The 24,707-nt window shown below is 38.8% G+C and overlaps 2 protein-coding genes across 3 annotated transcripts; both read left to right on the top strand.

Annotated features, from left to right (window-relative positions):
- Positions 1 to 546: 546 nt before the first annotated feature.
- On the top strand, positions 547 to 8,765 carry ctsba (cathepsin Ba). The gene is made up of 11 exons (XM_063462372.1): positions 547 to 695; positions 3,891 to 4,018; positions 4,101 to 4,186; positions 5,272 to 5,386; positions 5,592 to 5,707; positions 6,025 to 6,110; positions 6,195 to 6,341; positions 6,663 to 6,779; positions 7,148 to 7,276; positions 7,862 to 7,943; positions 8,200 to 8,765. The coding sequence occupies exons 2-10, from the start codon at positions 3,896 to 3,898 to the stop codon at positions 7,933 to 7,935; spliced, it is 993 nt and encodes a 330-aa protein (XP_063318442.1). The 5' UTR covers positions 547 to 695; positions 3,891 to 3,895; the 3' UTR covers positions 7,936 to 7,943; positions 8,200 to 8,765.
- A 940-nt stretch (positions 8,766 to 9,705) lies between these two features.
- On the top strand, positions 9,706 to 24,072 carry adpgk2 (ADP-dependent glucokinase 2). 2 transcript variants are annotated; one of them, XM_063477384.1, is made up of 8 exons: positions 9,706 to 9,829; positions 11,592 to 11,694; positions 16,629 to 16,788; positions 18,950 to 19,140; positions 19,241 to 19,337; positions 19,437 to 19,573; positions 20,453 to 20,589; positions 21,104 to 24,072. In XM_063477384.1, exons 1-8 carry the CDS (start codon positions 9,818 to 9,820, stop codon positions 21,665 to 21,667), a joined length of 1,401 nt encoding a protein of 466 aa, XP_063333454.1. In that variant the 5' UTR covers positions 9,706 to 9,817; the 3' UTR covers positions 21,668 to 24,072. The 2 variants fall into 2 exon arrangements, with proteins under 2 accessions (XP_063333454.1, XP_063333453.1); XM_063477383.1 differs by lacking the exon at positions 9,706 to 9,829 and having other exon boundaries at positions 11,163 to 11,694.
- The last annotated feature ends 635 nt before the right edge of the window (positions 24,073 to 24,707 follow it).

The following is a 24,707-nucleotide window of genomic DNA, read 5'->3' as shown; positions in this document are numbered from 1 at the left end:
GCTTACAAATGCATTACAGTTATATTACATTTCATTTTCATTTAGATTGCAGCTGTTCTACTTTTTATTCCTGTAGCACCTTGGCAGTACTACCTTTATATATAAGGATGATAATTTGGGTGTTTTACTATACTACACGACACAAAGACAAAGACAAATACCTCAAAACTCACAAGTCACTTTTATGTCACATTGTAATACCATGATATCGAAGTCAGTACCAGTTACAATAAATAGGATATCTTCTAAGTAAAAAAAAAATGCGACCAAATAAATATTTAAACTGCAGGGTTTTCATTCTGATTAAGTTCCAAAAAAACCCAAAACAGCACCACCCAGCGGTCCTTCCACATTTTCATTAATAAAACAAAATAAATAAATGCATGTATTAACACTAAAATAAAAATATTTATATATCATTTTTCATGGATTCTAATTCATATGGTTGATTTTATCTGTAAGAAGTCAGGACTGGTTAAAACAAACGGAAGAGCTCGATAACCGCGTGGGCGACGGTTAAATCACGTGCTTTGAGTTCATGTGATCAGTTCACGTGCTTTTAGGAGTAAATAAAAGCTGAAAGGGGCCGTTTTTACGCCCGAATACTCTTTTGTACTCACGCTAGCCGGCTGAGGTTGGGGAGCTGGAGCTGTAGAACTGATCAAACTCATCAACAGTTGACAAACATACTACCGGTAAGTATTTGTTGTTGTTTATTTTTTCTTCAGATTTTAGCCGCTACATTGTTTACACGGAGAGCTGACCGCTAGCTAAATCGGTCACATAAACTCAGAGAAAACAGGTTAAAAAAGGCCAAGTATAGCTCATATTTTCATCACTAGCCGTCACCAATAACATGCAAAAAACCCGAGTTTGAGCTTCTGGGTGCCAGTTAGCTTATTTAATTGCATGGTTTGAATGTTGTTTTTGACTGGGTGACCCGTTTTAGCTTCACGGTCAGATGTTTTGAAACGGGTGAAGCCATTTCCCCCCTAAAGAAACACACATGACTTATTCCTATCATTCGTTATTGATTATTCTGTGCATTTTGGTATAGGCAGGCAGTATTTCGATAACATAAAAAGGAATTGGGGGGTTAAAATATTGTGTAATATAATCCTGAATTCAGTCGGGGAAATGGAAAGTGAAACTGTGTTTCATAAGCGCGTCCTTTGAGCCATCCCTTTTCTTTCAAAAAAAGGAGAAAAAACTGGAAACAAATGAGATACTGAAGCTTTGTTTAGTTAGTTGTGAACATGTGAGATGCAGACAGAGGCTCCCAGGTGGAGGGGTAAACCAGAGAGAAGTGAAATTATTCTATATAGAGAGCGAAGGACTATTGCGGTGCATTGTTCAGTGGAAAGGAAATGGAAAAGCACGACATTTGTAAGAACAAAGAAAGGTTTACTTCAACTGTCACGTACCTCAAACACCTCAGCGTTATAGGAAGGAATAAGGAAGTGATCAAAAGTATGTAGTCTGATATGTTTGTTACCAAACCTTGTGGGCAATAAAACTGTGTGACAATTTAAAGGAAAAACCCACAACGTTCGCTCCCCCACTAGTGTGTGGATCTGGTGGCTCAGTTATCGACAGGGAAAACTACACAAACTAGTTGTAACTGAACACCTTTATACTGTGATGAAATGATATCCTATAATTTCCCTTCCAGGAAAGCAATGCCCCTATCAGATTGTTTGAATATGAAAAACATGAGTCATATGCTTTGACCTCCAGTAAAATCTCGCTATGTCAACAGCCGTGGCAAGTTTTGGACCTGCACACTTTAAACAGTAGGAAATGAAAGACTATCTTTTGAAAGGGTGTCAAGGTGCACTAACTATTCCAGCAGCTTGGTAAAAGGACCTTAAGAAGGCCATAAGTTGGTTTGTTTGTTTGTTTTTTAAGTTTAAGTAGACAAGAGGGAGCATAAATAGTTTCAAATGATTGAATTGCCTTCAGAGGTTTGTTCTTATCTAAAAGGAAGATAAGAAACTGAAGAAAAGATTTAGAAACTAAAGTTCTCCTTTCTCCTGTATGTCTTTCGATGGCTTTGGCTTTGACTCATCAGTTTTTTTTGTCTTTCTCTTAAACCACAGAGGGGAACATTTAAGGCCTCTTGGCCTTTAACAATGTGTTATCAATGCTAAACTGTCATCAAACTTAATGTGGAGGGTTTTCTTTGCATGAACAGAACTGTGCCTAAACAAAGGTCTCACTATGACTCAGCAGCTTAACTCATCTGTGGCATGAGTGCATTCAAAGGTACTGACTTGGTACTTGGAAAAGACAGCTCAGCGGGTTTCTCATCCACTTCCTCAAAAAAAATTCTTTTGGTAGAAAGAAACCACTTCTCTAGAGAATTAACCAAAAAACCCTTTGGTGTCTTTCAAACATGTTCTACCATTCAAATATGTCTTGTCCTTAATAAGATTTTTTTTGTGTGTGTGTTATATTACACTGTACTTAGTTTGCACACAGGGAATGGTTTCTTTAGCATAACAGTTATTGTTTTTATAGCACATGCACAAGAATTCAAAATAATCCAAAAACTGGAGGACACTCAGAAATCCCTCTGCACACAACTTGTAAGCATGCTGTCCTTTATTGAGCAGCAAGGCAGTGCTTTGGTGTGATCTCAGAGCGAGTGTGTCATTCTGCTACGGGAAACTGCCTGTTCTTACTTCCTTTTAATATACTTTTTTTTTTTTTCATAATCCATCATGTGATAGAAACCAGCTTCACAGAAATTCACGTGTTCTGTTTCTCAAGCAGGCTTGTGATTATTATTATTATTATTTTTTAAAATTTATTTATTTATTTATTTTTTTAAAAACAGGACCTGTCTGAGCAGGTGTGGGGATTTCACGTATTCAACAACATAACTGACTTCTGTTTTCAATGGAAAGTCTGTGGCATTAAGCCAGAGTAAACATTTTAGCTGGATGCATTCATGTACAAACCTTTGTTTTTTACTTTTGCTTGTAAAATAATTTTGGGCACAGTCTCATCAGATTAAATAGTTTGTAGTTCTTCTGCAATATAGCATTAGATCATCTGATCCCAGAAGAAGCAGAGTGTCTGCACTGGTATTGATTTCTCTGGACTTCCTGCTATTACCGAGCACTCTCCACACCTCTTTTTAGTAGGCTACGTTATCTGTCTGTAATGGAACTGATTTTGGCTCACACCATTGTATTTTACTTTCTATAATGTGGCCTGTATTCACACACTGGAGCCATTTAGAGTTTCCTGTATCGTTGGTCCTATCGTCTGTGCCATATGAACTGAAACCCAGAATCTTTAACAGTGGGGGGAGTGCAAAGGAATTTTTTCCTTTATGGTGTGGCTGCTTATCAAAATCAACTAAAATCGTTGAAATCAATGGAGCATTTGCTTAGGCAGCATCTTTAACCACTGAAGGGGACTTTGACGCATGACTGACTCTAAGAGGTCTGTCTCCGCTCTCTCAGCATCGTTTTTCCCCACTCGTAGCTTCAAGTAGTGTGACAGTGTTCAATCAGCTGTGACCTTTTAAGTGGTGATGTAGTTTCAGGAGTCTATCTTAAAGGGTGAATATCATACTGTGTGCAGCTGCAGCAGTGTATTGACTACAAATGTGAAAATCCAGCAGAGCTGGAGAACAGCTGAGGATTTTAAAATACAAATAAACCTCTACTTCCTGTTTTTGAACTCTACCTAGACTTGTGAATGTTAATAATTTCAAGGTAAAGCACATCTTTATGTTGAGACATTGTAGTCTCTTCACTGCTCAGGAAAATCAAAAGGCTCATTTAGCCAGTTACTGGAATGAAGTCTGTGTTTATGACATGATGCAGTAACAGAATAAATTACCACAGCTAAACCAAACTTATTAACTTGTCTTTCAGGCAAGATGTGGCACGCAGCCTTCCTCCTGTTGGCTGCCAGCTTGTCAGTGAGCCTGGCCAGACCCCACCTCCATCCACTGTCTAGTGAGATGGTCAACCACATCAATAAATTGAATACTACCTGGAAGGTGAGTGAATTATTTGTTTTTCAATTTATGATAGACCTCTGAGAGTAAAAGTGTTTGACTGAATCTCCTCCCTGTCTTGCAGGCTGGCCACAACTTCCATAACGTCGATTATAGTTATGTGCGCAAGCTGTGTGGTACAATGCTGAAGGGACCCAAACTGCCAGTCATGTGAGTCTTGGTCATATGTTCTGTGGTTGCGAAACAAGTCCTCTAACGATCCCTGACATACGAATATTTCAACCTACGCTGATCACAGGATAGTTGACTGTACTTTCACGTTGTTCTCGGTGTCACTGGAAACTTACTAATAGGGCTACATGATTATGGCTAAAATGATAATCACTTATTTTGAGTAATGAAATCAAAATGATTTGTTTTAATTTTTACATTGTGCTACATTCTTGTTAAATAAAACTTCTTTAATAAAATAAAATTAAATAACGTGCTTATTCACCTGAGAGCATCTCTTGGAAGCTAAATATAAAGTCTTTCGCTTCATTCATCGTAGCTGCATAATTAAAGTGAATATAAATCATAGTACTCGACAGCTGTGGGTCCCTTTACCTTTCCCCTGGAATGTTTTTCATACAGCGTGGGTATTTCCACCGCTTGAGGCAGTAATCTTTTGTTTAGTAAGCTAACTGTTTTCTTGAAGCCTTCAGTACTCATTCTGTTTATTGGACAAGTCTTTGGTGATTTCAGTATGCCTTTGTGAGCCGGAGGAATAGGCTTGTTGTTATGGATGTCTGTAGGATGCAGGTCGATTCACATTAGCAGCTCTTGCATCACTTACAAGTCTTCCTGCAGTCATTATGCTGCATTTTCTGATGTGTTTTCAGGGAGTTGAATAAGTTGAGTTGTGTTGCTTTGTGATGCAGATACAACTCTATAGCACTCACTGCATATGAATTCTTCTAGTTAGGATCGCCTGTGCCAAATCCAAAATATTTTCAAAGAGTGTATGATCTGCTTTCAAGGCTGAGTTCTGGAAGGCATCTGACTTTTGTTGCATTTATATTTTAATGTGGTGTTGCTCGTCCAGAGTAGTACAGTCAACTTTAACCTCTGCAGTGCAGGGAACAGCTGTGAGGGCTCATGTAGGCACGTATTTAAGCGGTGGTTTAGGGGGTGTTTAATTTGCTTTTGGTTGGCTTGATGGAGTATGCATATTCAGCCTTGCACAATCATTAATTGTGCAGCCCTACTTTACTAAAGCGATAGTAAGTAAAACTTCTTTTTGGTTTCATCTGCAGGGTTCAATATGCTGGAGATGTGAAGCTGCCAAAAGAATTTGATGCTAGACAGCAGTGGCCCAACTGTCCCACTCTGAAAGAGATCAGAGACCAGGGCTCCTGTGGATCCTGCTGGGTAAGAAGAAGCTGCTCAGTGTCACCACATGTAGCTAGACTCTTCAAGAGCTCTGTAATCTGAAATTGCATAAGAAACTTAAAAAAAAAAAACTCATTGAGGAAGAGAATGGAGCTCAGCTCTTAGGACAAGAATGAAACCTTTGCTTTTCAAATTTTGCGATGATCTGTTTCCCTGCTTCATGTCTTTGTTGTTGTGGTTTCAGGCGTTTGGTGCTGCAGAGGCCATCTCTGATCGTGTATGTATTCACAGCAATGGGAAGGTCAATGTGGAGATCTCCTCAGAGGATCTGCTGACCTGCTGTGACAGCTGTGGCATGGGGTGAGCAGTTCTTACCCATCAGATAACTGAAATCACAAAAATATTAAAGATCAAGATATTAAGATTATAATTATTTACCAGGATCACTGAACTTTGATAATTAAATATAATGAGCCAAACTATGACATAAAAACCTTAATCTGGGGAAAAGAGCAGCAGATATAGATGATACAATTGATATTAAGAGATGGAAAGAAAGTTTGGTGCTTTCCTTAAATAAGTTCATTTTTAGTAAGTAATGGTGAAAGTAATGTTTTGTTTTTGTGTGGTGTGTTTTTTTTTTTTTTTTTTTTTTTTTTTTTTTTTTTTTTTTTTAGATGTAATGGTGGCTACCCTTCAGCTGCCTGGGACTTCTGGGCAAATGAAGGTCTGGTCTCTGGAGGTCTCTATGATTCCCACATTGGTGAGTGTGTTTCTGATAGATTGATGCAGTTATGCGCATGTTGGGTGTGATTACAGTAGAGACACTATATCCTTGTGTCTGCAGGCTGCAGGCCCTACACCATTCCCCCCTGTGAGCACCATGTGAATGGCAGCAGACCTCCCTGCACTGGGGAGGGTGGTGACACACCAGAGTGTGTCCGCCAGTGTGAGTCTGGATACACACCAAGCTATACACAGGACAAGCACTATGGTAAGAGCAGCAGAAAGAAATGTATATTTATCATAAATAAGGTTTGTAATATTGTCTCAGTCTGCATAATTATGAGTAGTAACTGCAACGTAACAAAACAAATTGTTATCGAATTATAACAAATAGATATTATATGAAATCTGAAGGAACTCCTTATCCTGATATTCAAATGGCTATTGTGCACATGTACTTTGATTTTCTGATTGGTTTTTTTTAAATTACACATATTATAAACTTCTACATGCAATATTTTATTTTATATTTTTTTTATGTTGGTGAACAAGGCTGTATGCACACTTATCTTGACTCTGTGTGTTGCAGGTAAAACATCTTACAGCGTGCCATCAGACGAACAGCAGATTCAGTATGAGATCTACAAGAACGGCCCTGTAGAGGGAGCGTTTACAGTCTATGATGACTTTGTTCTGTACAAGACTGGTAAGAACACATGAACTCATCACACATGTAATGGTCACCCTGCCCGCCATTTCACAAATTCACTTTTACTTTGTGGCTGAAGCATAAGCATATAGTGTGGGATTGTGTCCTCTTAACATTGATTTGAACTGAAGCTCCTCTTTGTTTAGCTCTTGCAGAGGTGTGTGTGAAAAGTTTACAGGCTTTCATGCTGGAAATCTCCAACTGCAGCTGGATGCAGTTTGATATTCTAGTATTTAAGGTGCCTTGAATGTGACTTAGTATGAATAGAGACACTATTAGAATACACACCCAGCCTCTTCACTATATTGTACTTAAAAAAAACAAACTTTAGGTGAGCTCTAATGGATTTGTTCTGTCTTTTCCAGGTGTTTATCAACATGTGTCTGGTTCTGCTGTCGGTGGTCACGCCATCAAGATCCTGGGCTGGGGAGAGGAAAATGGCACTCCCTACTGGCTCTGTGCCAACTCCTGGAACACTGATTGGGGTGATAATGGTGAGCAGAGGCAGTTTAATACTGTTAACACACGTAGTCATCATGCTATGTGAGGGGAGTCAATACTGAAAATACTACAGTATAATCCTGTAAAACGGAATGGGGAGTCTTATAGCTGAATCCGCATTTTGTTCAGCATCACAAGGACTTGATCTTCATTAAGACAGATGTATTATTTTTAATTATACATTATTTATATCAGGAGCACCCACTTCTTTATTTCACTTTATTTTACATGTAAAACAGACTGACTTCATGACACACCAAAGCTGAAACTCTGTTCGTGCTACATGAATAAATAAAATTTTTTTTGTTTGTTTTTTTTAAACAATAATCATTAAATGCTCTGAAAGGGGGTCTTTACGTCTTTAACTTTTGTTAACATCTTTTACAAATGTTTTCTTGACATTGTTCTAGCTCATTTACACAACTCTACCAGTAAATGAGAAATTCTTCTCTTACAGTAAATTATAGTAATACTCCCTCACTCAAAATGGGCAAATGCTGCATGGTGGTGTTTAAAGATGTTCACGTGTTTTCTTCAGTTTAGCAAATTGAAGTAAATTCTGTTTTTCTGATTTTTAGGATACTTTAAATTTCTGCGTGGTTCAGATCACTGTGGTATTGAATCTGAGATTGTGGCAGGGATTCCCAAATAAAAACTAAGGTAAGATGGTAAACAGATATGGATTTTATGTGTGGGATTTTTGTTTTGTGTTTTTTAAATATGGATTTAAAAGATTATTCAAAATGTACTTCTGCCTTTTTCTTACATGCATAATTCAGAAATGGATTCAGATTTTCTTCTGCTGTCAGTTACATGTAGACCCGCATTCACTCAATGCAAGTCCAGCAGGCTGGTGTGCCAACTTTAAGAGTCATTCTTGCTTTAATTTCCCATTTTTCTCCTTTTGTACCTGCAGGTTTTCAGCTGTAGCATCATTACACTATCACTAGAGGGCGATGCACTCCACTGACCAGAAGACACAGCTGACAAAATTAACTGCTTTTAGTCCTTTTTAGCTAAAGCGCGCTGATCACTTTGCACACCGGCTTTAAAAACTAAAGCAAGGTGAATTTGCAGATGGGATGTGAGAGAAATGTGATGAACCTGAGGAAAAAGTGCTGGAGTTGATGTTTTTTACCTCTTACACAGACAGGAGAAATTTTATTTTAGACAGGCATTAGCATTTTGTTGCTTCAAAACAGGCTATCACTGTTGTAGAAGTGATTAAATTTATTTTGCACGGGTGGCAGCATGGATTGTTTTAGAACAGCGCAATGTCATTTTGTCGAATGTGTCTAATTTGTAATGATCACAGCTTTTATATTGAATTTATAATTTCTCAGTGCTACTCCATAATGTCAGGATGGACTGTCACAGGTGCCAGTTAGTGTTTTTAAACTTAGTTGGAAATTAAATGCAGTGTTGTCTGCCTATTATAACTATAATATTGGCGCATAACTGTTATGTTTTGAAATAAAAAAAATCTTGATTTCCACGTGTGTGTGTGTGTGTGTGTGTGTGTGGTAGCTATTACAAAATCTTTTTCCTGGATTAAGCTGATAATAGAGAAACTTGAGCTATCACAAACGTAAAGTTTTGATGTTGTTAATGCTCAAGTGATTATGGACACATGAAAATATGATGCATAACTTTCCCCCAGTAACTCTTAAATGATTTATTTTTGTAATGCAATTATGACTCCCTGCATCTCGGTTTTGGTTGTAATTTATATGCCAGAAAAAGCAACATCCAATTTATTAAAAATACAAAATTTGGCCATTTGACAATCACACATTTTCTGTCCCACCAATGAATTTGAAACAAAATGCTAAAACATTTGTGTAAAATACACACTTCTGGGACAAAATGTAAACCTAGTTGTTAAAGTTATTCCAAAACATTTAAAATACAAAACAGCTCTTGTTAACCAAACTGCCTGACAAGCATATCAATTAATGTAGGTAATAAAGGTGCTTCTTTCATATTTGTTCTGTTTACACATCTTTTAATTGTTAAATCACTTCTTTTAACATTAACATATATAAGACCACTGCACTGCAATTTGTCTCACAGCATACATGAAACGCTCTTACCAAAACCGATTTACTCAAAAAGGAAGGGATAAAAAGGGTGGCATGGCAAAAGTATTTTTTTTTTAAGTGTGTGTGTGTGTGTATGTGTGTGTGTGTGTGTGTATATATATATATATATATATATATTAGGGGTGCAACGATACTCATATCGATATTGAACCGTTCGATACAGTGCTTTCGGTTCGGTACGCATATGTATCGAACAATACAAAATTTTGAATTTATTTTATCAACTTTTCTTCTGACGATGCTGTCTGTGTTGGGCGCTCAGTGGATCTGCGTTTGACTTATCCACCTAGGCTGCACTGTCGAGCGCAGATCCACTGAGCGCAGCGCAAGCTAGCAAGACAGAAGCTAAGGTCGTTGCAACATGGCAAGTTGAACCTCCCCCACCCTCATTCAGATCTGGCGTTTGGAACTATTTTGGTCTTCATGTGACGTATGACCCTGAAGGTAAGCGCGTCATGGACAAAAGTAAAACAGTATGTCGGATGTGCCACGCAATGCTCAATTACATTGGGGGTAACTAGTGCGTTAGTGCAGTTAGCTTGTTAACGTGTTGACGTCGTCCAGCCCCACGCATGGGGCGATCTGCGGTAGCTCGTTAATGGAGATTTGCCGTGTTGTGGCGTTTACGTCATTTCAACGAGATTAACGCTGACAGCACTAGTGGAAACACAACGAATATGACTGCACATCTACTCCGACATCATCCTAGTGCAAAGACAAGTGGAAGCAGACAAAAACAACAAGCACGCATGCTACAGACTTTACCCGAGTCATTTAGACAGCCGTTAGCACATGATTCTCTTTATGGGGACCTGATATGTTTAATATGCTGCTGAGAATATACCCCAGAAGAAGTATAGCTTTTATTTTGGAAAGAGCCCTTTCTCTGTAATAAACCCTCTTTTCCAAAGATGAGTGATTTCTCGATCAGAGATTTATTTTTTTCATTATTTTGTTGTTTCAGCAATGTTAAATTTAAAAACTGTACTTTTGAGTTAAAATATATATTTATAATTTTAATAAATGACAAATTAAAAAGGCATGAACTTTTTTTGTATCGAAAAAATATCGAACCGTGACACCAAAGTATCGAACCGAACCGAACCGTGAATTTTGTGTATCGTTGCACCCCTAATATATATATATATATATATATATATGGGGGAAAAATCTGACTGGATTGAGTGTCACTAACCAACACAGCCCTGCTACTAACATTACCAAAAGAATACGGATTCATTTCAATGTTTCTTTCCTTATGTGTGTATATATAAAACTACATTTAGCCTTCATTTTCAGTCCGTTACTTTCCCCAACTTGGATCATTTTCTGAGGAAAAAAACAACAACACTAGTACCAATTTGCAATCCTGTTGACATCCATATGAAACAAATATTGCATATATAAGTAAAAAGTATTAACATTTGTGGACCTGAATATTTATTTTTTCATAATCTACAAACACAAATGTTATATTTATCTATTCAACTCTGATATATGCAACTCTGCTATTCAAATTTTAACAATGGCACCATATAATTTTTTATAAAATAATTAGAAAAGTGTAATTTTGATTACTTATTAATTTTCTTGTCTCCATAACAGAAAATTATAAAATAAGGGATCCATTTATCCAATTCATGAAGCTTTTTAATAGATTTGGAAAAACATATTTAGGATCGTAATTGTGTAGTGAACTTTAAATATACTTTGGGAAAGTCAGCAAACACAATCAAAGGTTAAACTAAAAAAAAGATAAACGAGCCACTTCCGCCTTGTCAGCAAAAACAAACACGTCCACGTCCCTCCCCTCATAGAATAGAATTATTAGTTTTCCACGTAAGCGTTTCCCCTTTATCAACTAAACAGCACCTCTTAAAACAGCATTTGAAGCGAAGCCTAATTTACTTTTTTAGGGGGGGATATCTGTAAAAGAGACAAGAAAGGAGATGAAGTGATTTTGCTTAGTATCGCAGAAAATCCACTGTTCGGTATCCGCCCCATTAAGGTACATCCGGGACACTCGGGCGACCAAAACAGACAACCTAGGGCACCGCTTTTCAGCGGCAGGGCAGGGGAGAGAGCGCTTGTACACAGAGCGAGAGAGCGAGCGATGGAGGCGGGAGGCAGGGTACCGTGGGTGAAATATGGGTCTGTCGTGTCCTTATTTGTGGTTGTGTTGGCCCTCTGGTTCCGGTCACCCCAGAATGCAGTGCTGGACGACCGACTGGACACGGTCCTTTCCTCCCTGCTCCGGGCTGAGCGGAAAGTGGGGATGAATAACGTCGCCAGACCCAGAGTAGCGATTGGTAAGTGTTACGAGCTAGCTAACGGTGGTTAGCCTAACCATAGACTGTATGAGTGCAACCTAATTTCAGGGGCTTGTGGATTAATGATCGATCAGGTAAACTGCGCCAGATTAACAGTAACCTTAGTCGCTGCCCGCATTCACTAACAGAAAATAAGTTGTTAACGCAGTGGATGATATTTGCCTCATATTTTATGCCAAACTTTAGTAAACAGAAAAAAGTACATTTAGGGGTTTGTTTTGGAAATAAATAAGGTTGTGTGTTGAAGTCTGAATAGATGGTGCAGAGGGGGCAATAACCATGAAAGATTGTCACCAGGTAAGATGATTAGATCCAGTTTAGAAATAAAGTCTCAATGAATGTGCAGGTTACAGGTTTGGCATTTGGCATATAAAGGAAATATATTTAATTTAAATGCAACTTTTCCACTTTCTTTTAAACAGAAGATCAGTTTGTGTGTGTGTGTGTGTGTGTGTGTGTGTGTGTGTGTGTGTGTGTGTGTGTGTATGTGTGTGTGTGTGTGTGTTTTAGCTGTTTTCCTGTTTGGTAATTATATTCCAGTAAGGATGCATCCAATGATTTCAACAATGATTTGAGCCAATTATGGCATTCACTTCAGTAATGTGTAAGGTGGGGCAGTATCTGCAGTTATCAGTAATATATACACTACTTAACTAGCAAAGGAAGCTTAATATTTTTTGGAGCTTAGGGTTTTTTTTCTGGATGAAAACAGATGGTTTGGGGAGATTATGAATATAATGACAACTTCTCTGCATGACATTAAGGAAGAGTGTTTGTGTTATCTTTAATAACAGATGTCTGTCCACTTTCCTGTTATTTTTGGCCTTTTTATAATAAAGATATATTTAGAGTATTTATTTATTTATGCTTGAGTAAACAAACCCCACTTAGAAATAAATAGTTAAGATGTTTTGAACAGTCTTGTGAGTTTACCTGCCAGAAGTTTATAAGCAGAAAAACCCTTGGTTGTACTTTGAACTTCTTAAAAACAACTGTGCAGACTCATGTGATGTAAGCTCTGGTATTCTTATAGTAATCCAGTGTTTTGTCTCGTGAGCAAGTCCTAAAACCTTGTGCTTTGGACCATCGCACAGACACTCAATAAGAAGTGACTTGTCTGCCCGGCCTTTACCCAATAGGTTACCAATAAGCTCAGCAACAGTACAACCTAATGTAATTAAATGCGATTATAAAGAATTTCTGCCAAAAGATCAGAATCAGCCTTGTTGTTGCTGTTGCTGACTAGTTGCATGTGTTTGTATGTCACATCAAATTAAAACAAACTATAAGTAAAAGCTTGTTTTCATGGTGCCAAAAGGGTTCATAAATAACCAGAAAAATAAACAACAAAATACTGGCAACATGTGCTGGAGTCTGTTATTTTGAGCACTCGTATCAGAGCAAAGTTAGCCACGAGGGGATGGATTAACATTTATTGCTATTAGTTGCTTAGGTGCAGCATTGAACACTGCAACATAAATAATGGCTTATTGACACTTAACCTGAGCCCTGACCCAGAAACAGGTTTGACAAACGCTAACTCTAAATTCTGTCTTTTTTTTTTTTTCTTTTTTTTTTTTTACTTTACCAAATGGACCATCCCAGCCTTGCCGTAATGGTCCATTTGATTCAACTTTTTATTGTTTATTTTATTTTCACTTGCTGAATACGGGACAGACTTGACTGGAGGAGAGAATGTGGAGAAAGAAAGAGGGAAAGAAAAAAACCTGAGAAGAGGGACGGGGAAAAAGGGCAAAAAACAAAAACCAACAGAATAAGCAGACAAAAAATACATATATCGATCACCTGGATCACCTGTTGAGAAAGAAAAAAGAAAGCAAGCAGAAGAAAACGAGAGTAATAAACAAGATCACAATGATATATGAGAATATGACAGTAAATACTAAATATTAAACATTATTGTGCAGCACGTGAGATCGACAGCGCACAGTGTGCTTTGAGGTAGGAGCCAAAAAGGGTGTAATTTGTGTGTGTGATCACCCGTGTGTACACCTGTGAGCATGAACGCGCTTGTTTTTAAAAGGTTCCTTCATGTAATGATCTGCTAGAGGGTGTGGGGGGCCACTGCCCCGACCTCCAGGGCATGAAGCAGGTATGGAGGAGATCAAGACTCCAGACATCCAGAGGCCCCCAGAACACAAGAGACCTAAATTCTGTCTTAATTAACTCTTGAGTTTTCAGCTCCAGAAACAGATGAGACTTCAACCAGTCCACTCAGTCATCAGTTACCCACTCTTGATTTTTCATAGACAGATAAATAGTTAAAAATGTGACCAAATATGACATTTTACATTTCTTAAATATAATTATTCAGCTGTAAACTGACTTTTCAATTTCCACAGCATAAGGAAGACAGATTTTTGTTGATTTAGTGGTGCAAATCCTTTTCGGATATTGCAGCTTTTCAAAATGTTGCTCAACATCCAGTCTTTAGCCTGTTTTTAAAAGCTCACTTTAAACTGCATTTAGTCCCATTTAAGAATCTTAAGTGGCGCAGACAACAACAGTAGCATCATTTATTCCAGCATGAGAAATTATTGATCTTTGATCTTTTTTTTTTCTTTTTTTCTTTTTTTTTGCCTAAAGTGCAATAAAAGTTACTTTTATTGTAACAGGGATTACAACATGTGCAGTGCAAGTTAACTAACAATTGGGCAACTTCTTTATTTTATTCTGAGCTAATCCACAGTGCGCATTGATGTCCACTGTTATCCTTACATTCATGATTGATTTGATAAGAAGATTAACCAGCATTTAACTGTTTGTAAAGATGTAAACTGCTTTGACATTGACTGTAATAATGGGGGAAATGAAATGGTGTCATAGAGATGGTTCAGGTGCAGCATGAGGGAACATTCAGAGAGAAGCTCTGTTCAATAAAATATATAGGGGAACAGGTTAGGTTAAGTTGGCTCTGTTTCAGGAACAGTAAACTCACTCATCTCCTCTCAGGGTTAACAAACTCAGAGTTTCCACTAAACCTGCTTTCTGTGACAGAGTCCTGAAGGACTATACAATGCACCATATTCATATTAACCTTATGACAGCAAATCTAACTGTATCCCAAAAGGTTCTTTTTATATTTTTTATATGAAGCTACAGCAGGAAAAAAAGATAGGGTTGCAAATTCAGACAAAGGAGCGTGAGTAAAGTTTACGCCAGCGTCAGTCAGCTATGCAAAATGGATTCAAATCTTAAACAAGTTGCCTGCCTGCCTGAAGTGTTGGCCCCTGTTCAGACATGACCGGCATCTGTGAAGCTCAGAGCTTCTATATCTGCTGATGGGACATATGATCGATCCAGCAGCTGAAACTCTGACAGTGTGTCACTATTTCAGCTGTGATTGGAGATAAATGAAGCCGAACTGGGCACAGCAGCTGCAGGTTGTGTGGATTTCTCAATATTTAGTATGTTTTATTATCTAAAATGCCCTGGAGCACAAAATTTTATATATGTAGCTAGGGCTGGGCCATATCATACCGTTCACGGTAATACCGGTATAATGTTGGGCAGCGATAAGAAAATGAAATATCGCGATAGAATATGGGTAAAACGCGCATGCGCAGTGCCTTTGTTTTCATACGCACATGGCGGAAAAAGCATGGCGGAGAATGAGAAGGGCGAAAGCGGATCGTTGAATGAAACGGATGAACCAGAACTGGTTTGTAAAAATGCTGCAACTTCAGTGGTCTGGAACTGGTTTAGCTTTCGTCCGTCAGATACACAACAAAGCACTATTTTTGGTAGAGCATGCTAGCGGGCCGTCGTTATTACCGTGTTTTTTGGAAAATACGGCACACTTAAAATCAATCCTTTGATTTTTCTGAAAGTCGACAGTGCCCCTTATAATCCCGTGGGCCTTATGTATGAATTCTGGTTGTGTTTACTGACCTCGAAACGATTTTATGTGGTACACGGTGCTCGAAAATCTGTCAAATGCTTTAGTACGACTTTGCTAAGCTACAAACCCGCACCGCTTGATGGATTGTTGGAGCATTACAGCTGTCATAGGCAGGCGCCTCGAGGAGTGATACGTACTGTGCTTCAACATAATATTACCGTATTGTGTGTGTATAACCTCTTTTTTAAGTTTTGTGGATGTTATACATGGTTATGCTGAGGATATGTCAGCCAATTTCCACTGGAAATGCCTTTTGGTTAAAGGCAAGGAATTTGCATTTGCACTCTTGAATTTTTATATAACTTTAATGCACATAAAAAACAGCTGCTTGTTTAAGTGAAAATACATTGATGGTTTGTTTTTTGCACTAATAAAGTTGTGGAGTTGTAAAGTATTTTGTCTAGTGTCAATTATATCGTCAGTTATATCGTTATCGCAAATTTTCAAATGTATATCGTGATAAATATTTTTGGTCATATCGCCCTGCTCTATATGTAGCACATTTTGTTTCAGGCAGAAAAACACACGTACTTCATACGGCATATGCTATCACAGAAATCGTAGCACGGCACCATGTTTATAATGTAAAACTTCATCAATACAAAAAAGCAACAATGATATAGTAAAAAGGAAAATTATTATTGTTATTATAAACAGTGATAGAAAAAAACAAAAAAACACTGGTTATAACCTGTAAAAGGAAGAGAAATGACACTGTCAAGCGTAGTCCAGTAACAATAGAAAAGGCCTAAAATTTAAAATGAATTCAACCTGCAACTAAACTCGAGGGCTTAGCAGGAATGTTGTCTAGTTTGCTTTTAAATGCTGATGACGTTGGAGCACACCTTACATTTGAGAGGTTATTTTAGTGGCTTTGGAGCACAAAGGTAAAAGCAGTGTGACTAGTATGAGTCATACCAGTGTTCTCCCTGTCCTGATTTCCAAATGAATATTGCCTCTTTGAGTTTCTTTCTCTCTTTTTCATCCACAGGTTTTGGAGGTTGTGTTGACCTGATAGTAGACGGTGTGTCACTGCTTAATAAAACAGGCATCCAGCCCACAGACCAGCCCCTGCATCATGACTACCTAGAAAATGTGGAGCAGCTGGCTCAGAGCTTTGCATATTTCTTTGCACCGGGAGCAGCTGCAGAGTAAGTGATGTCTGTGTGAAGAGGAGCACATTTAAAAGTAGAGACCAGATCTGGAAGCAAATTCAGAGTACATACACATAGATACACATGTACTTTTAATAAATAAAATTGTGGCTATTCAAATATTTGCAGTCTTATTGGTGCTCTGAGTTTTTTTTTTCTGAATTTTCCTTTTAATCCTAAACTGGAATTTGAGATGTTTGTACTGAAAGTATACAGTTTTGGGTTTTTTTGTTTGGTTTTTTTTTTTTTTCATTTTTGCTGCTGTTCATGTTTGAAAAGGCTTTTTAAGTCTTGAGAATACAGTTGAACTAATCTCCCTGATCTGCTCAGTCATTGCTGACTGCTCGTGTTCTGGCGCCTGTGAGCTCTTGTTCATTGTCTGGAATAAAACACCCTAAGGGCAACAAGACTACAGAATCAGCAGGAACCCACACAGAAAAAGAATGCGTGCTAACATGAATTAAGACTTTTCTGTTAGAGACAGAAACTGTGTCTTTTTGAACATTTAAACTTATTTCTCTGGTCCTTATACTGCCTGTTTTGGGGATTGTAAGTTCTTAATGACAGCCAAATGACTGAATGTATTTAGACTTTGTGTAAATACCATGCAGAGTAATTCTGAAGCATCTAATCTAAATAAATAAATAAATGTCTAATAATATGTTCAAAGAACAAGAGAAAATTGTTTTTTATCTGGATAAAGATGCTTATTTTGAAAGGGTGCTTTGTTATTACTCCTGTTTGTTCTACCTATCAGTGGAGATGTGCATTTCAAAAAAATGTTTTAACAAGTATTTGTATTTGTGACTTCAGGCTATAAAAAAGCTGCTGTGTGAGCGTTAACTGATAAGCAAGAATGAGATGCAATTATCTGGCAACCAAGCCAAGTCCTCATGCTGTTTCATTCTGATATCCAGCATTCTGGCATCCTGAGGGTGATCATATTGTATGTTTAGTGAGAGTAATACTACACTTTTCTTTATGATCACCCCACTTTTAATGCTCAAAAGGATGGACATAGAAGTAATATATTTCAGCCTTCGTCTCCCACTGCTGCAATGCAGTGGGAGTACTGGGAGTCTAGGTGTTTAGAAAGAGAGAGGTGGCATAGGAGGTGGAAAGGAAAAGATCCAGGTGGAAAGGATGTGCACTGTTTCAGGATTGTGAAGGATAGAGTTAGAAATGTACTAATGACTGAAGAGAGTGTGTTGAAGACTGAAAGAGTACTTTAAGGAGCAGAGAGAGAGGACAGCAAGAGTGTGTGGGGAATTGCAAAGGATTAGTAAGGAAGAAGTGAGGGCACCTTTGAAGAGGATGAAGAGAGGAAAGGCGGTTGGTCCAGATAAAACACTTGTGGAGGTATGGAGATGTCGAGGAGAGATGGCAGTGGAACGATACCAGTCTTCAAGAACTTGGGTGATGTGTAAAGCTGTAGCAACTACAGAGGGATAAAGCTGATGAGCCATACAATGAAGCTATGAGAAAGAGTTGTTGAAACTGGGTTAAGATGGTGATGATCAGACAGCAGCAGTATCGTCACATATTGACAGGGAGCACTGAAGATGTGATGTTTGAGAGTGTTGATGGAAAAGTATAGAGAAGGTCAGAATGGGTTTCTCTATGACTTTTGGGATCTATAGAAAGGATATGATAGGGTGCCAAGAGACGTATGTGAGGGTAAATGGTAAATAGACTGGTTCTTATATAGAGCTTTGCTAGCACTGGAACAATCAAAGCACACTCATAAACACATTCATACTCCGATGAAATCATCGTAGAGCAACTTGGGGTTCAGTCTCTTAACCCAGGGTGGTGCAGGACATATAAATATGCAGGACAGGACAGTGAGACAGTGGTGTGAGGTGTGCAGTAGTTCAGGGTGGGGGGTTATATCAGGTATCGCCTCTGAGTCTCTTGTTATTTGCAGTGGTGAAGGAACAGATTGACAAAAATTAAAGAGGAGTCTCTGTGGACTATGATGTTTGTAGACAACATTGTTGAAAGAAGTTAAGCGATCATATTAGTGGCAGATGCTGTTGTTGTTGTTTTTTTTCAATCTGTGGAAAGTTAATTAAAAATGTAATTTAAGCACCATAAATCACAGTAATGTCAGTTTTCACTTTCACAGTTTAAACCAAAGTTTTTTCTTCTCCCACAGGCGTTTTATGCTAAATGAAACCCTCTTTAGCGAGCTGGTCGAGGAGGCCCGTGACTTACCTGGAAACAGATGGTCAGTAGGCGGCAATGCTCCAGTAATGGCTAGTCGCATGGCAACCGAGGGTTGTGATGTGTTGCTAGGGGGAACTTTCAGCACCGATTTTACTGATGTCCTGTCGCAGCACATTACAGGTACTCGAATTAACACAAACTGATACATCCATTTTACTTTCAATGAAATATCCGTTTTGTCATTTTTATGTACTTTGTGATATTCCTTTTATCTCCTCAGTGGCAGGTAAAGTGATAGATGAGCCAGACATTCATCTGATTCTGGAGTATCCGTCTGGTGCCCGCTGGGGGCGCTATACCTCTCGTAGAGCCAATAGGTAGGTGTCATACAGATGCATCAGAAGCGTGGAGTGCGTGTGTACACGGTGCTCTGAGGTGATAGTTGTTCACTTTGTTTGTGTGTTTGTGCTCTGTAGATACATCATTCACAGCGATGCCAATAACCCCTACCTGTCGTCTATGGAGGAGTTTGCTCAGAAACTTATAGACTTCAAACCTGACCTACTGGTGGTGGGAGGGCTCCAAATGATGGACAACTTCCCTTTCCGGTCCGGTAAGAAAGGTGTTCCCTTCTTTCTGATGCACAGTTGGGCTTGCTGACGTTGAACGTATTATCCTGGCTTAACGAAAGCAGTTTGAGGTTAGCGTTACTCTCTCATATCACCTGGAGAGTAAAATTCTACTAATTGTAGTTATCAAAAGGAAAGAGGTTTCACCTTAAATATGAACTCTGGACAAAGTTGGTAGATAATTTGGGTCATTGTCTGGAGTTGAGCTTGTCAACTCTCACCACTGGAAATGCTCAAATTTGTTTACATGAGGGTGGTGTCTGAGTAGAGCTAGAGGCAGGACACGAGATGGCCACTGGCTAGCTGTGTATCACTGTTACCTGGAGCTATTCTCACAGTGACGCAAATTGTTGAGGGTTTGTAATCAGGAGCTCGTGGATATATGATCCCATGCACCTTTGTCAGGTAGTGTCTATGAAAGCTCAGGGCTTTAAGCATAGTTAAGCATACTGACCAGTGACACTTGAACTTGGCTGGACTTTGGCCACATTTGGTGCAGCTGTATGTAAGGACTGATGTCAAAAGAAGAACAAAACACAGAGGTGGTATCATAGGCTCATAACCAGCTTTCCCCTCTGAGCCAGGCTGTTTGCACAGCAGATCAGCTGTGTGTTATTTGATCTGACAGTACCTTTGTCTTCTGGTCTGTTGTTTTTCCCCATGTCTCTGCTGTTTTTCCACTCTTTTCATTACCCTTTTGTCTTTCCTGTTGAGTTGCTCCTTCCTTTAACGTCACTGTACCTTTTCTCTTCTCTCTCTCTCTTTTTTTTTTTTTTTTAAATTTTTTTTTTTTACACCCTGCGATCTGCCTGACAACGTCTACAACTCTTCTTTAATCTTTCACCTATTTTGGATCATTTCAGGTGAGAGAGAAGCCCTCCTCTCCCGTCTGGGACACCTGCTTTCCTCCTCATCCCCTCAAATTGGAATTCATTTTGAAATGGCAAGTTTCGTGGAAGAGAGCATCATGGAAGACCTGCTCCACTACGTCATTCCCCATGTATGTTTGACTGATCAATGAGTACTTCAGTAAGATGAGAGAGCAAAATGATATCACCAACACTGAAGAAGTAAAATGTTTATGTACAGAAACAGAATGAGTCAGCTGTGGGAAAAAGGATGGATGCCAGGAAGATTTGCTTAGTTAAACTCAAAGCAAAGCAGGCTGACTCAGTAGGAGCTGTATTTGCTTTCCAGTTTTGCATAATTATATTTTGAAGAAATGCGATGTAAAGCCATGCTCTGCTGCTTTCAAAGGTGCAAAGTTTGCCCCATAATCAAACCTCTTCAATACTGTAAACACATAATGGACTGCAATTATTTATTTTTTGCCAATTATTGAATATTGTTGTGGCTAGAGCTCAAAGCCATGGTTTTCTTTGTGCAGTCAACACAAAGGCTGTAGTTTATTCCACTCAGCATAACAAAACAGCCAGCACACATGTGCAGACCTGATGAAAATGTAAAAGTAGTAAAATCGGTTTTAACGAGTTACCTTAATTCTGCTTTTCCAGGCGGACTCTTTGGGGATGAATGAGCAGGAACTTCCAAACCTGCTTAGCTCGCTCAAAGGCTCCAACATCACCGTATTGTCAGACCCAAACCCTCGTGTAGCTACTGTTCTTGACCAGATGAGGGAGGTCTATCGCATTTTGAACCAACGCGACAAGGAAGCCAGTGCAGAAAGTTGGGCAAATGGTGCCCGAGCTACAGGCAAACCACTGACCCGACTCCATGTCCACACGCTGGCCTTTCAAGCCATGATTGTGACTCGTGGCTCCAAGTGGAAGAACACCATGTCAGCCACTGCCAAGGCTTCGCTCACAGCTAACCGCCATGTCTGTGGCTCTAATGACATTGATCCCAGCAAGGCGAGGCTCATAATGGACGACTCTTTCTCCGTTAGCCGACAGGAGGGAAGCCAGCGTATCCCTTTACAGGAGACCAGGCCTGTCAGCTGTTGGAGTGAAGAGGACTATGAGATCTGTGTAGCACCAGTGCTGGTGTGCACTGAGGTTTATCAGACTGCAGGTGGAGGGGACAACGTCTCAGCTGCCGGCCTGGTTCTGCAAATCTAGAGAAGGACAGACACTAAGTGGTCTGTGTGTGTGTATGTTTGTGTGTGTGTCGTGCTAATCAGATGTTAGTGAACCGCGTGACTCTGGAAACTTGATCTAGGTGTGATGCACACTAGCCTTCAGAAACTGACGCAGGTATCAGGCTGATGAGTTCTCCTTTGTGTCTCACAGCCTGAGGTGCACATTAAGGAAAATTGTTATCCTTCATAGCTGGAGTCAGATGATGGAGAACAGTGGTTATCTATCAGGTTAGGCCTTCAAATGTTTGATTTTTGAAAACGATACAAAGAAAAGGCAATCAAAAATTATACTTAAGTAATTAAGTGAAATATCTGCTAACTAGACTTATTGTAGTTCATTATTAGTTAGGTTAAACCATCACTGATTTAATCTCTCCTTGTCTTTATCTGCGTGTGAGACCCATGTACATCACCTCAATTGGATTTTTTTCTCTTTTTTCTTTTTTTAACAAAATCAGTCCTGCTGTTTCTTACTTGGATTTCCGTGTCAACTCACTGTAATCCATCATCTGACTCCATTGATTTTAAATCAGCTGCCCTCTATTTATCCAATGCCTTACAAGAAGATGTTCAGTCAGTATGAGATAAAGAGGAACGGGGTATGGATAAAGTCAGATACCAAACTGTAGGTTGTGGAGGGTTTTAAGTTTCTTTTTAAATTGTACAGCATTTTTAGTAGCCTTTTTAATTGTTTTGCACAACTTCTGCTGAAGGATAAAATCCTCCTTAAGTCATGTAAATGCAGGGCTTCACTATGCAGAAAACAGATTCAGAAGAATCAGAAGTAGGTGGATCTTGTCAACTACTTGAACTCTACAACTCAGACCAGTGAACAAGCTTTAGACTTCACCTGCCTTTGTGCAACACACATTTTCAGATGAACCTGAACCTACCTATGACTGAAAATATCTGAAGCATTTTAATGAAAAATTACAATGTTTTTTTGAAACTAGGACCAAATTTGCGGTCCTTTGGTGTAGTAGGGATAAATATATAGCTGCAAAGTAATCCCAGGTGCAGGTTTAAAGACACTAAAATGTTCTTTTAATGACAGGCTATCCTTCCTCTTTCCTCTCCTATCTCATTAAAAAGGCAAAGAAAGCCCCTGTTCCTCCCTGTGTATGTGAAAAGTGTGCTTAGTGGTTTGGGTGTGTTTGTGTGTGGATTGTCATTCCTCTGTGGTTCCATTGCAGTGCAATAATGCAAAATCAATGTTAAGAGACCACTTTTGGTAGCTGCACATGATGTCAAAATCTTCCTCTCTACCTCCATGCTCTGATTTTTCTTTCCTTTTTCCATCTCCTGTCTCTCTTCTGTTATTTCATCATACCTGTTATACATCCTCTTTCTAATTATTTTTTGTTCTTCTTTTTTTATGGCTCTTTAAAGACCAAATAACCAGCGTGGACTATCCTAGCCAATGTTGTTGCAACAGTGAAGTTCCTGACATGTGTGTCACGTGATATGACTGAATATAGTGGAACACTTGTTATTTAAAGGGGCATTAACAATCTACTTGAATCCATGCTGTTGCGCATCATGAATACCCCCAATGTCTAGAATACTTGACCACTCAAATCATATTTTCTTCATGTAGTCTTTGCTTCACGTATTGGATTAAGAGTCAAGATATTAATCCCTGTTACTTTAAAGCCCCACTGAGATGATCTTTTGGTGAAAGGGGGGCCCAGCCTCTCCACGATCATCTAATTACCTTCTGGGATTGGATTCTCTTACACTCAACCCTGTATTTAGTGATGCAGCTGGAGTTAACTGGGATCATAGCCAGCTATTGTATTCTCTCTCTCTCTCCTCTCTCTCTCACATTCCTTCCACAGATCCACCTTCACTTTCACAGGTAAACTTCAACATGCAAGTGGACTTTTTGTCATTCTTGATTAATCTATTTGTTCATTTATTGATTTTACCAAACATGCTTTTTTTTAAAGAGGAACACATTTATTTTGTTACAGAGTGTGAGATCAAGAAAAAAGGGAAATGTAGAGAACAGGATATCCCTTTAAATCTTTTCTCTGTATCACGGCTGTACTGATTTTATGGTGTTTTGTTATTGATTGATTGACCGAAAGATAATGAGCCTTATTGTGTTTTTACATTTGGGGTTTAGCGACAAGGGAACCTTTAATACAGACTTTTTCTATCACTATAGGCTGATCTTTCCTTATGTCTTAAAGAGTAACGGGTTGTGTTTTTACTGTGAATGGAAACCATAGCATGTGTTCATGCTCACATAGTGAAGTGGTTGTTTTCACCACCGCATTGCTTATCTAACCTCTAGATAAGTCGTGTCATCCATGTTTCAATGTTGTGTTTAACTATTTCATGCATGTTTGACTATTTGATGCAGAATCGCCTGATAAAATGCTGATTAAGCAATCATTGATTTGTTGTTTTTCTTATTTTTGGGGGTCATTTATTGAAAATGTTCACAATCATTTTGGCTGCAAACTACATTTTAGACAAGAAAATAATCTACTTCTTTAAAGAAAAAAATCAATTCTAAGAACAAAGTCTGCTGAATTCAGAAGTTATTTTAGACACTAGTTAACAAATTCTGTTGGATGTAACATCACAGCTTCTTTGTCGCAACATAATTCACTGTGATGAAGGTTGTTTCCTCTCTTCCCACATTTCATTTCATTTGGTATTTAAACATTATGCTTTCATGTTTTGTCCACTGTCTGCACCAACAGGCCCACATTTAAACAGCAGGCAAGTTTAGCATGGATCCATCCTGCCTGGTACCAAAGGTTTAGGGTGGTGCTGGTGGTGCAATGATGTGGAGAATATTTTCTTGGCACTCTCTGGACCTCTTGGTCCTAACTGAGCATCATTTAAACTCCACAGACAACCTTTATGACTACAGCGTACCTGTCTTCTGATGGCTGTTTCAGCAGGATAACGTATGTCACAAAGCTCAAATAATTTCAGTTCTCTAATTTCTTGAACATGACCACAAGTTCACTGTACTCAAATAGCTCCCCCAGTCACCAGATCTC

The sequence above is a fragment of the Pelmatolapia mariae genome, linkage group LG1 (genome assembly GCF_036321145.2).
Source record: "Pelmatolapia mariae isolate MD_Pm_ZW linkage group LG1, Pm_UMD_F_2, whole genome shotgun sequence".
Taxonomy (NCBI): Eukaryota; Metazoa; Chordata; class Actinopteri; order Cichliformes; family Cichlidae; genus Pelmatolapia; species Pelmatolapia mariae.
Note: the sequence above shows the minus strand (reverse complement) of the source record. Positions and strands in the feature narration are given on the sequence as shown.